Below are 12,411 nucleotides of genomic sequence, written 5' to 3' on the forward strand. Positions count from 1 at the left end.
GCATTAACTTGGAAGGACCCATCATCTCACCTCACACACACTGAACAACAACCTCATTATACTGAGCATATGCCTCCATATTCAATAGCATTCAGTCTCTCACCATCACCTTCTGCTACTGCCTCACTCTCATGCCCCAAATTTATGAAAACTGAATGAAGGCTCCTTTTGATCACCACTGGTTCTATACAGCATTGAGACAAGCTAACATTGATCATTGATAGATCAACAGCAAAACTATGAATAAAGCTTCTGTCCCCAAGCTACAACTCCACTGTGGTAAATCACATGATGCCAAACTCCAATAAACTATAGCAGCTAAATTCAGAATTAACAAGACCTTTTTTTCTTTCTTTCATTAATTCAGAAGTGCAAGAGAAAGCCTCGAGCCAGTTGCACTTGCACAGTGGTGAGTGAGAGCATTAAATGGGATCACGCGAGGTGTTATCTCCTCCAGCACTGAAGCAGCTCTTGTTTCCCATCTATTAAATAAAAGCCGTGGAGACTTGGTGATGGTGGCTTTTGAGTGGTCCATTTAGTTCTGCAAATGTTTTCGATAACACCATTCACCCTGTTAATAGGATAGGTGTGTCAAATCTACTTTTTTTTTCTTTCCAATAACGCAAGATGATTCATATGAATTCAACTGTCTATGTCTTAACTACGTCAATAACAATTAAATTTTATTTCTATTAACTAAATGAGATCGATTATATAGATTCTTCTACATCATTAACTTTTATCTTCCTATATATATCATCTATATTTAAATACATTTTATCTTATTTTATCATTGTTAATAAATTATTCTTTGATCTTCCTCTTCTTTATTTAATGTACATATTTATTAAAATTTTACATCATTTAATTAAAGCATTTGTTGCATCTCTTAGAATTTTTCTTTAATAGATACAATTTTAATTTTCTTTCAAATATTTTTATTTTTTATTATATATGTTTATTTTTGTATAGACGTATATCCATGTTGGCATCCTTACATATGCGACACTAATCTTTTATTCATGTACTCGAGTTATAGTCCAACGTGCGATTTCATATAATATAACATTAACCTTTTAGTCTCAATCACCATTAAAAAAAAATATTTCTTGCTTCCACTAAAGCCTACTCCTTCCACATCCAAAGTCCAACCCACCTCATTAAGTTCCAGCCTCCCCCACTCTAATTTATAGATCCCATCCCTACTCGTGAACATAATTGTAAGATGTGGATCAGCTTTTGCATAAGAAGTCATGGTCCTTCAATTCCTATGAGGGTCATTATCTTCGAGTAGTGACGAAGCTGATGGATGGAACCATCATCGCTATCAAGTGAGAAATCTCATCTTAATATGTTTGGTACCAAATTATTCAGGTCAATGACTATGATTAAACGGAGTTACAACCCTTAGACGAGGGGATGAACTCTTACAGATAGAGGAAAAACCTTGAGTAGGACGAGGGATATGATGAATGTTGGAATAACAATTAAAGTTTCACATTGGAAATACATGGAAAAGGTCCTAGGGTTATAAGATGAAAAATATCTCATTAGAACGAGGCCTTTTGAGTAAAGCCCAAAAATAAAACCATGAGGATGTGAGCCTAAAGTGGATAATATTGCACCGTTGCGGAGAGATATATATGAATTCTATCGGATCTAACAGTGATATCAGAGCGGGTCCATGTAGTGAGAGCCCCATTAAGGGGTCCATTGGGACCCATACCAATAAGGGATTCATGTGATGGGAGCCCTATGAAGGGGTCAGTTGGAACCCATACCAATAAGGGATCCATGTGGTAGGAGTCCCATTAAGAGATCCGTTGAGACCGTTAAGGGGAGGTGGTCCTTTGTTTGAAGGGTAAATTGTTGGAATAACAATCAAAGTCTCACATTGAAAATACATGAAAAAGATTCTAGAGTTATAAGATGGAAAATATCTCATTAGAACGAGGCCTTTTGAGTAAAGTCCAAAAATAAAATCATGAGGGCGTGAGCCCAAAGTGGACAAAGGGGTCCATTGTGGAGAAATATATATAAATTCCATCAGATCTAGCAGCTTTGTTTGAGGGGTAGATTGTTGGATAAAATCAAAGTCTCACATTGAAAATACATGAAAAAGATCATGTGATTATAAGATGGAAAATATTTTATTGGTACGAAGCCTTTTGGGTAAAGTCTAAAAACAAAACCATGAGGGTGTGAGCCCAAAGTGGACAATATTGTTCCATTGTGGAGAGATATATATGGATTTCATTGGATCTAACAGTGGTATCAGAGCGGGTCCATATAGTGGGAGCCCCATTAAGGGGTCCGTTGGGACCGTTAAGGGGTCTTGTCCATTATGACCTATATCAATAAAGGATCCATGTGGTAGAAACTCCATTAAGAGATCCGTTGGGACAGTTAAGGGGATGGGTCTGTTAGTACCCGACTCTCATTAAGCCGTCCGTTGGGGTCGTTAAGAGGGAGCTCCTAGTGTTCCTTTGTTTGAGGGGTAGATTATTGGAATAATAATCAAAGTCTCATATTGGAAATACATGGAAAAGATCCTAGACCTTATTTGACTAATTGATCCTATCTGAGATTAAGGGATGTGATGACTCCTCAATGTGTTCTGTAGGAAGGTCGGATGCACGCGTCAAGTTGATTTCCATTAGGTCGACTCCGAATCGGCTACTGTTGTGTTGAGTAATCCTAGCTATGAACTAGGACAAAGATCTCATGTGTCTATACCACTGAAGGGATTGGAAAGAGGTTAAAATTTGATTTCCAATCTGTCGAATTGGCTATTGTTGTGTTGAGTAATCCTACGAACTAGGAAAGATCTCATGTGTCTACCACTGAATGGATTGGAAAGAGGTTAAAAGGGGCCAAAGTATATCTTTGGCTGACTCCTAAAGCTCAAGTCAAATTTGAAGAGAAAATCAGAGAGGAAAGATAATAATGAAGAAAAATAATAAAATATTATTTTGTTAGTACCTCTTAAAATCGTCATCATTATCTTATATAAGAGTGAAGAAGTGGCCTCTATTCTCAAGAGATGAACCTCTTCCTTGTCCCCCCAAATAACATGATCTTCTGTAACCGACACTTGCCGTAATAGTTGCCTCCTTTAGGGTGGTTGGCGCATAACGATCGTGTCCTTTGGGGGCTGTTGGAGCATAGTTAATAGTTGCATCCTTTGGGGCTGCTAGAGCATAGCGATTACATCCTTTGGGGTTACTAGAGCATAACAAATGCATCCTTTGGGGTAACATATATAATAATTTGGATGTGACTCAAATTGACTCTCGTTAAATTCGGTCAGGAGCCGATTGAACTGACCCGAGTTTAGGAATGAGTCGGCTAACTTCATCCAACTCCCCTCTTGAAGGGGATAAACTAAGGACTATATACGTCGACTAAATCATAGAGAGAGAGTCGTGTTAACCAAGCTTATGGATCGTACCTAGTGGTACACGTTTATCTCTACGACATCAACATCACAGGTAGTTTCCTCCATTAATCTTAGCTATGAATTATAGTCTTCTTATTAGCCATTAATTATAGAAATAATGATGGTAAACCATGCATGTTTATTGTGGCGAATAATCACGTGAGTGATCATGACTGTCTCTAACCTAACAAATTTGGAGGGGTGAGCTCGAGGAACTTGAAAGGGAGAGTTCGTGGGAGCTCGGAATGGAAAGTTTGGAAATCGAACTCAACTCAGCCAACGATGTTTATCTGTTGACCTCGAGGGGTGCGTGCCAATCGAACATGAAGCCTGTAGTATACTAATGCAGAAAGATCCATCGATCCTCTCGACTGAATGGACCATATAATTGTAATTCCAGCTTCAAAGATCCTTTCTATAACACTGCAAGCTTAGAAGAGAGAAAGAACATCCAGTCAAGAAACCTCAAGTTGCAGAACCTCTTGCCTACAGGTAGGGCAGGAAGAATGCTTCACGAGCCACACATCAATGCACATCGCATGGAAAATGTGCCTACAAAATGGCATTATTCTCGCATTATCTCCCTCTACGAGATCCTGCAGTACAGACAAAAAATCAATTTCCCTGCAGGTCATGAACTCTTCCTCTGCGAGATTTATGAATGAGAAAAATTAAGAAGAAGCTCTGCGAAAGATTGCCTGCAAGCAGACGGCGCAGCAAATGGTCCTCCCGCAGGGATCAGTGGCCTCATCATCACCACTGATCTTGAACATGGGCAATCCCTCGATGGCATTAGGTGACAGGCCTTCGTCCGGCCTAGTGACATCAAATATGTCTGAAGTCTCCCTGTAGTAGTTGACTTGATCAGCTGCATTGACCTGGAGTTTAAAGATCAGTCACTGTAGTGCTGTCGACGACTTGTTTCGAGGAAATTAATTCCCCAGCTACTTACTTGCCATTGGTATGCTTTGAGCAATGCTGGGCTAACCCATTCTCTGAATATCTTCCCATCGATAAGACTGTGGAAGATGGCCAACTGCAAACATTCATTGCAAGGAAGAATCAGTTGTATCGAGAAAAGATGGATATGGAATTAAGCCCAACTTTAAATGGTGCTTCATCTTTTGGGTTTTTTTTTCTTTTATGCAAATGAATCAGAAAGGCTAGAAGGTATGAGTGATTCTTCGTTACTGACCTTTGGTAAAACCTCTCCTCGAAGGCAAGACTCCAAGAAGTCTACAGAAACTAAAGCACCAGCAATGGCGCCGATCCCTGCACCTCGCAGTATGCCTGTCTCTGTAGTTTGGCCCTTGAGGGCCCCTGAAACCAGCCCAACCATGGATCCACCTGCATGCAAACTACATAAGATCAGTTCAAAAACCCAACACAGCTAGCTAGCTACCGTGGCGAGGAAGGGAGCTAGGGAGGTCTCACAAAATGCAAAGGTGCAAGAAAGGCCAGCCAAGGCCACTTTTCTCGCAAGGTTGAGGCAGACGCAGATCGACTCCATCCTAACCGAGGTCCTACAGTCTTCCAGAGCAAGATAATGGAGGAGCCTTCGTTTCTTAATTCTTTCTGAAAAAATAAAAATACATATGACAGCAGCCGACAGGAATGGTTTCCCAAATGCACCGAGTACAGTGCCTGGATGTTCACTTGCGGACAGATGTTGCCAAACGCAGAGAGGGTTCTTGAATGCTACTTGCAAAGTTGCAATGGAAACTGAGCGTCGTCCAAGCCTCTGCGGGCACTGAACAGATGCAAGTACCAAGAATGTAAAGGGCTGCATTAAATAGGATAGGTCTGCATGGTAGAAATTGAAAAGCTTATGTGATGAGAGGAACATCTTCAATTAATTCGCATGCATTCACCATTTGCATGCAGCTCAGCTCCACATAATGAAATGCAATGTGCAGTACCTACAAAGAGAATGAATTATCAATAAAAGCAAGCTGGAAACTGTATGTTGTAGTTGCACTGACTTGAGATCATACGAAAGAAACATCTGTCACAGCGTATTCATACAGCTAGAACTATATATGGCGATTGTTTCTTGCACACCAGGTTTGATAGCCAGAGGCTCAGGAACTGTTCTTACCAGGTAAACCAAGGAAGACAAGTGTTGAACGAGAGGTGATGTACGTAGGGTAAAAGAAAGATAGTTATCATTGGAAATTTGTCAAATCCACCTTAGATGATTGATGGAGAATCTAATGTTGCCTTGTTAAAACTCTATCAGTAAAATTCAATAGAAAAAAATTTGAATGAAGAAAAAAGAGTACAATAGTATATACTCCCCTGATTTCAATCACTGAAGATTTTTTATTTGATGCATGCCTATTTTGTGCACCAATTTCTTGAATGTTGACATCGATAATACTTTTGTGAATAAATCAGCTACATTATCGTTAGAACGAATTTGTTAGACATCAATATCACTTTTCTTCTAAAGTTCATGTGTGTAAAAGAATTTTGGTAAAATATGCTTTGTTCTATCTCCTTTAATATAACCTCCCTTTAGTTGTGCAATTCAAGCAACATGACTATCTTTAGTTATTGATAGTCCGCGTGATTCTTGAATATGTGGTGTCATGGATCTCAACTATATATATATTCTCGACTTGCTTCATGCATTGCAATAATTTCAAAGTGATTTAACGATGTCACTGTTAAAGTTTGCTTTGTTGACTTCCACGATATAACGCTCCTCCTTTTGTAAACACATAACTTGTTTCGGATCTAATTTTATGTGGATCTGAAAGATAACTTGCATATACATATCCTAGTACAGATGAATTTGATCTTATCGAATAAAATAATCTCATGTCAGTTGTACCACGAAGGTAACAAAGTATGTGCTTTACATTATTCCAATGTCTTCGAATTAGAGAAGAGCTATATCTTGCTAGAAGGTATGCATGGGTGTATAAGTCCACAAATATCTCCATGAATCCTCTCTAAGAAAGTTGGAGTTTCAACATCAACTGTGGAAGAATGTCTTATAATTAGTTTACCTTATAAACAAGCCACATATTATTTATTATTCTTCACATCATTATTACCTTAGGATGATCAGGTCAATCATGTCATAATATGAAACTGTGTTTGTCAACAAACTTTTGATTTGTTATTATATTTGTCTTTACTGCTTTTATTGTTGTGCAATACATCTCAGAAGGGAGTGCACACAATCTTTTTTTTATCTATTTCTGATTAGATACAATAGATATAATGCAAATATATTCAATATAATTTTCATTTGATTTCTCAATAATATGAAATCTATTTTGGCGGATATCTTTAAAGCTAAGTAAATTTCTACTAGATTTGCTAGCATAGATGCATTTTCAATATATAAGCTTGTATCATTTTGTAAAATAATTTTTAATTTTTCATGACCTTCAATAATTTTGGATGCACTTGATATTATTATAATATTATTTTTTAACTAATGTTAACTCTAAAAAATACCTTTTGCTTTGAAAGATGGTGTGGGTTGTTCCACTATCTACTAGACATTCGTCTTGATATTCCATCATTAATCTTAAAATAAATATATAAGTAAAATAGTTATAATTCTAATATAATTTCATATAAAATTTATAAATAAAATTCTTTATTAAATGAAAATCTAAAGTAGTAGCTCTTATTGACAACTTAAAAGAAAATATAATTTCAAAAAAGAAAAGACATTATAAATGATTTGATTGAAAGATAATCATTCCATACTTTCTAGAGATTTCCCTTATAATTTAAATCAAAATTAAACTTGGAAAGGAAAAGATTCTAAAATAGAAATACAACTATTCTATATTGTCACCACCATTAATCAAATGATCAATATTATCATCTAGTTAGGCAAAGAAATCAAAGACATCCAAATGGGTTATGTCAATAAGACCATAATCGTCAGCAAAATATATCTCTATTTTCCTTTTCCTTTGATCAAATTTTGATATAGATCCACAAAATCTCTCTTACTGTACAAGAAGTACAAGACCAATGCCCCTCCATTTCGCATTTAAAACACTATCTTCATATTCTTTTGAGTGTTTCTCTTTTACTTCTTCATTGTTAGATTCCCACTTTTGGTTGTTTGTTTTAAGCCTTTTACCATTTTATTGACTTATCCTAATTTTATGATTTTGAGATGAGTTAACATTTACTTTGAGGAATAATGATGTTCCATATGCTTCGAGAAACAGTGTAGATCTAGTTTGATGGATTTAATGATTTTTTATGAGTAGCTCATTATTTGATTAAGCAACTGTAGGCATGAGATAAGCTTAAAGTATTTTTAAATCCACACTCACAATATTACTATATAGAGTGCATGCGATGCATAAAAAATGAAGAAAGTTTTTCTAATAAATCTTGATCAGTAATTAATTTTCTCTCCACAAAGTGTAGTTTGGAGCTAATCTTGAATAGTATTAAGTCATAATTGCTTATAGATTCAAAATTTTACAGGCAAAGATGCATCCATTCATAACGAGCTCTTGGAAGAACTATAGTTCTATGATGGTGAAACATTCTTGCAAATTTTTTCAAAGTTCTTGTGGTTCTTTTATAATGAGATATTCAACTTTCAATCCTTTATCAAGATGATGACAAGGAAAAATAAGTGCTTTTGAACGATACTGTATATTTCCTTTTTTTTATTGTATCTCCTAAGCTCTTAACAACAAAATGAATCTCGACATCCAAAACCTATAACAAATATTTCTAATAAGGTTAAGTGCTTCAAATTCAAGCTTTATGATGTTTGTCATAGCAACCACTATATAAAAGTAAATTAAAAAAATTATTAGAATAGTATTATTTATAGAACAAAATTATGTTACTATTTGAAACAATTAAATATATATTTATGTCCACATAAAAATATTATAATAACAAAAATTAAAAATAAATAAATACTAAATAAGCATGTCATAATGTGATTAAAACGTGTTATGCTTTATGAAACAATCAAATATTTATATTCATATAAAAATATTATATCAATAAAAATTAAAAAAATAAACATTAAATAAGTATATGATCAAAATGAATATATATATTTTAATATTTTTTAGAAATGTTAATAAATGTTATATTTTTAATTAAATTTTTTTAAAAATATTGATAAATCTTATAACTTTAATCAAAATTTTTGTTGATCAAATTTATATCTTAAATTAATATTTTTTAGAATATTGATAATTTTTGGTAGACACATAGTCCCTGGAGTGAGTGGATCCAGATGGATCAGACGGGACAAGTGGGGACCGTTTATATAGAAAACTGTGGCGAGGCCGAGAACGACGTCTCAGTCAAAAAACACCTAAAAATTAGCCATCTATTTCAGTCCGTACAATTAGTCATTCAGTTGAATAGATGTTTGTGATCTGGCCATAGCTCAATTGATTATAGATTTACAAAAAAAAGTAAAAGTTTGAATCTGGATTAAATCGAGTAATATCTTTCTCTATGATGATTAATTATAATTATAGATTTACAAAAAAAAGTAAAAGTTTGAATCTCGATTAAATCGAGTAATATCTACTCTATCATGATTAATTATAATTTCTTGATTTATTTCTTTATAGATGATCATGGAGCCAACCGTGTAGAGGCCGCTAAGGTGGCGGATTCCCCCTTTTACAAAAAAAAAGCAAGTAGGTATTTTTGACCCAAGAATATAATTGAATTGGTTACGACGTAACAGAGTTATTGAAATGGCCAAGAGTTAATTCCAGCGAAGCTGAGGTCATGTCTATTAGTGTCAGCCCTTAATACCAATTCGGATGAGTGAGACTCGAGTTGGACTCAAATCAATTCGAATCCATTAAGAGGATTGCATGATCATCATGCATGGGATTAATGAGATATTAATTCCATGGAATACGAAGAGCCAAAACCCTTCATATTCAATGGTTGGATATAAAAGAGGACGTAAGAGGCTTTTGATGAGGTTGTTCTTCTTCCTCTTCTCTTCTACCTCCTTGGCCGAACCTGATTTGTGGCTAGCACCACAGTTTGGTTCTTCTCCAACTCGGTATTGCGTTGTGGATACCGTTCATAAATATTTATATACAAAAGAGCTAGTCTTTTCAGTATACTTCCTAACAGGAAGATCTTATAATTAATTTGTCTTATAAACAAGCCACACATGAAAAATTATTATGTAAAATAATCTTTTGGTTTTTTAAAGAATTGTCTACATAAATTATTTATTATTCTTCATATCATTATTGTTGGGTTGCAAGGGTGCAAACATAGTCCCACATCTAAAGTACATGGAAAAGATCATGGGGTTAAAAGGATGGAAAATATCTCCATTAGTATGAGATCTTTTGGGGAGAGCTCAAGAACAAAGCCATGAGGGCTTAGGCCCAAAGTGGACAATATTATATCATTGTGGAGATATTTTGATTCCTTCGGTTCTAACAAGTGGTATTAGAGCAAGATCGCTCTTCACCGGACTAACCGCCGGATGAGCCATGATCCAGATCTAACTATGTGGTTTGAACCTTAAACAAAGGAAGTGGGTGCTCCCGTGTCTGAATCAAGAGAATCAGACACCAGGTGAGAAGTCCTAGTAGGTTGGGTGGACCGAGGGGCAAAAAGTCCTAGCTGCGGCTAAGTGGGAAGTCCTAGTAAATCGGATGGACCGAGGGGCAAAAAGTCCTGGTGGGTCGAGGATTCAGACATCAAAACCGACGTTGAGGGGGTCATATGGTACTTTGATTGAGTGGGGGATTATTGGGTTGCAAGGGTGCAAACATAGTCCCACATCTAAAGTACATGGAAAAGATCATGAGTTAAAAGGATGGAAAGTATCTCCATTGGTATGAGGCCTTTTGGGGAGAACCCAAGAACAAAGTCATGAGGGCTTAGACCCAAAGTGGACAATATCATACCATTGTGAAGATATTTTAATTTCATTAGTACTAATAATTATTACCTCAGGATGAACAAGTCAATCATGTCATAATATGAAACTCAACAAACTTCTAATTTGTTATTATATTTGTCTTTACTGCTTTTATTGGTGTGCAATATATCCCAAGGGAGTGCATGCAATCTTTTTTTATCTATTTCTGATTAGATACAATAGATATAATGCAAATATATTCAATATAATTTTCATTTGATGTTTCAATATGAAATCTATTTTGGCAGATATCTTTAAAGCTAGGTAAATTTCTACTAGATTTGCTAGCATAGGTGCATTTTTAATATATAAGCTTGTATCATTTTGTAAAATATTCTTGATTTTTCATGACCTTCAATAATTTTTGATGCACTCGATATTATTATAATATTATTTTTAACTAATGTTAACTCTAAAAAAATACCTTTTGCTTTGAGAGATGGTGTGAGTTGTTTCAGTATCTACTAGACATTCATCTTGATATTCCATCATTAATCTTAAAATAAATATATAAGTAAAAAATTATAATTCCAATATAATTTCATGCAAAATTTATAAATAAAATACTTTATTAAATGAAAATCTAAAGTAGTAGCCAACTTAAAAGAAAATACAATTTTAAAAAAGAAAAGACATGATAAATGATTGAAAGATAATCATTCCATACTTTCTATAGATTTCCCTTATAATTTAAATCAAAACTAAACTTGAAAAGGAAAAGATTCTAAAATAGAAATACAACTATTCTATATTGTCTAGTACACCACCATTAATCAAATGATCAATATTATCATCTAGTTAGGCAAGAAATCAAAAACATCCAAATGGGTTATGTCAATAAGACCATAATCGTCAGCAAAATATATCTCTATTTTCCTTTTCCTTTGATCAAATTTTGATATAGATCCACAAAATCTCTTACTGTACAAGAAGTACAAGACCAATGCCTCTCCATTTTGCATTTAAAACACTATCTTCATATTCTTTTGAGTGTTTCTCTTTTACTTCTTTATTGTTAGATTCCCACTGTTGGTTGTTTGTTTTAAGCCTTTTACCATTTTATCGACTTATCCTGATTTTGAGATGAGTTAACATTTACTTCGAGGAATGATGTTCCATATGCTTCAAGAAACAGTGTAGATCTAGTTTGATGGATTTAGTGATTTTTTATGAGTAGCTCATTATTTGGTTAAGCAACTGTAGGCATGAGATAAGCTTAAAGTATTTTTAAATCCACACTCACAATATTGTTATAGGAGTACATTCGATGCATAAAAAATGAAAAAAAAATTTTCTAATAAATCTTGATCAGTAATTTTCTCTCCGTGTAGTTTGGAGCTCATCTTGAATAGTATTAAGTCATAATTGCTTACAGATTTAAAATTTTACCGGCAAAGATGCATCTATTCATAATGAGCTCTTGGAAAAACTATAGTTCTGTAATGGTGAAACATTTCTTGCAAATTTTTTCAAAGTTCTTATAGTTCTTTTATAATGAGATATTCAACTTTCAATCCTTTATCAAGATGACGACGAAGAAAAATAAGTGCTTTTGAACGATATTGTAGGGATTCGTTAATTTTTTTTTTTATTGTATCTCCTAAGCTCTTAACAACGAAATGAATCTCGTCATCCAAAATCTATAACAAATATTTCTAATAAGGTTAAGTGCTTCAAATTCAAGCTTTATGATATTAATTTGTCATAGCAACCATTATATAAAAGTAAATTTAAAAAATTATTAGAATAGTATTATTTATAGAACAAAATTATGTTACTATTTGAAACAATTAAATATATATTTATGTCCACATAAAAATATTATAATAACAAAAATTAAAAATAAATAAATACTAAATAAGCATGTCATAATGTGATTAAAACGTGTTATGCTTTATGAAACAATCAAATATTTATATTCATATAAAAATATTATATCAATACAAATTAAAAAAATAAATATTAAATAAGTATATGATCAAAATGAATATATATTTCAATATTCTTTAGAAATGTTAATAAATCTTATATTTTTAATTAATTTTTTAAAAAA

The 12,411-nt window shown here is 33.9% G+C and overlaps 1 protein-coding gene across 1 annotated transcript; it reads right to left on the minus strand.

Moving 5' to 3' along the window:
• Window positions 1-3,894: 3,894 nt before the first annotated feature.
• Window positions 3,895-4,949, minus strand: LOC141826143 (NEP1-interacting protein 1-like). The gene is made up of 5 exons (XM_074713391.1): window positions 4,874-4,949; window positions 4,635-4,786; window positions 4,392-4,475; window positions 4,138-4,317; window positions 3,895-4,035 (listed from the first exon to the last, which is right to left on the minus strand). The coding sequence occupies exons 1-5, from the start codon at window positions 4,947-4,949 to the stop codon at window positions 3,895-3,897; spliced, it is 633 nt and encodes a 210-aa protein (XP_074569492.1).
• Window positions 4,950-12,411: the final 7,462 nt, after the last annotated feature.

Source organism: Curcuma longa, chromosome 4 (genome assembly GCF_044706935.1).
Source record: "Curcuma longa cultivar G26 ecotype Majalengka, Jawa Barat chromosome 4, ITB_CL_G26_1.1, whole genome shotgun sequence".
Taxonomy (NCBI): domain Eukaryota; kingdom Viridiplantae; phylum Streptophyta; class Magnoliopsida; order Zingiberales; family Zingiberaceae; genus Curcuma; species Curcuma longa.

Bases quoted from the DNA above. Each gene is read 5' to 3' on its own strand.
- LOC141826143 (XM_074713391.1), bottom strand. From the start codon at position 4,949: ATGGAGTCGATCTGCGTCTGCCTCAACCTTGCGAGAAAAGTGGCCTTG. The intron at 4,476-4,634 runs GTCAGTAACGAA...GAATGTTTGCAG, and splicing joins GAGGAGAGGTTTTACCAAAG to TTGGCCATCTTCCACAGTCT. The intron at 4,036-4,137 runs GCAATCTTTCGC...TCTGTACTGCAG, and splicing joins GCTGCGCCGTCTGCTTGCAG to GATCTCGTAGAGGGAGATAA.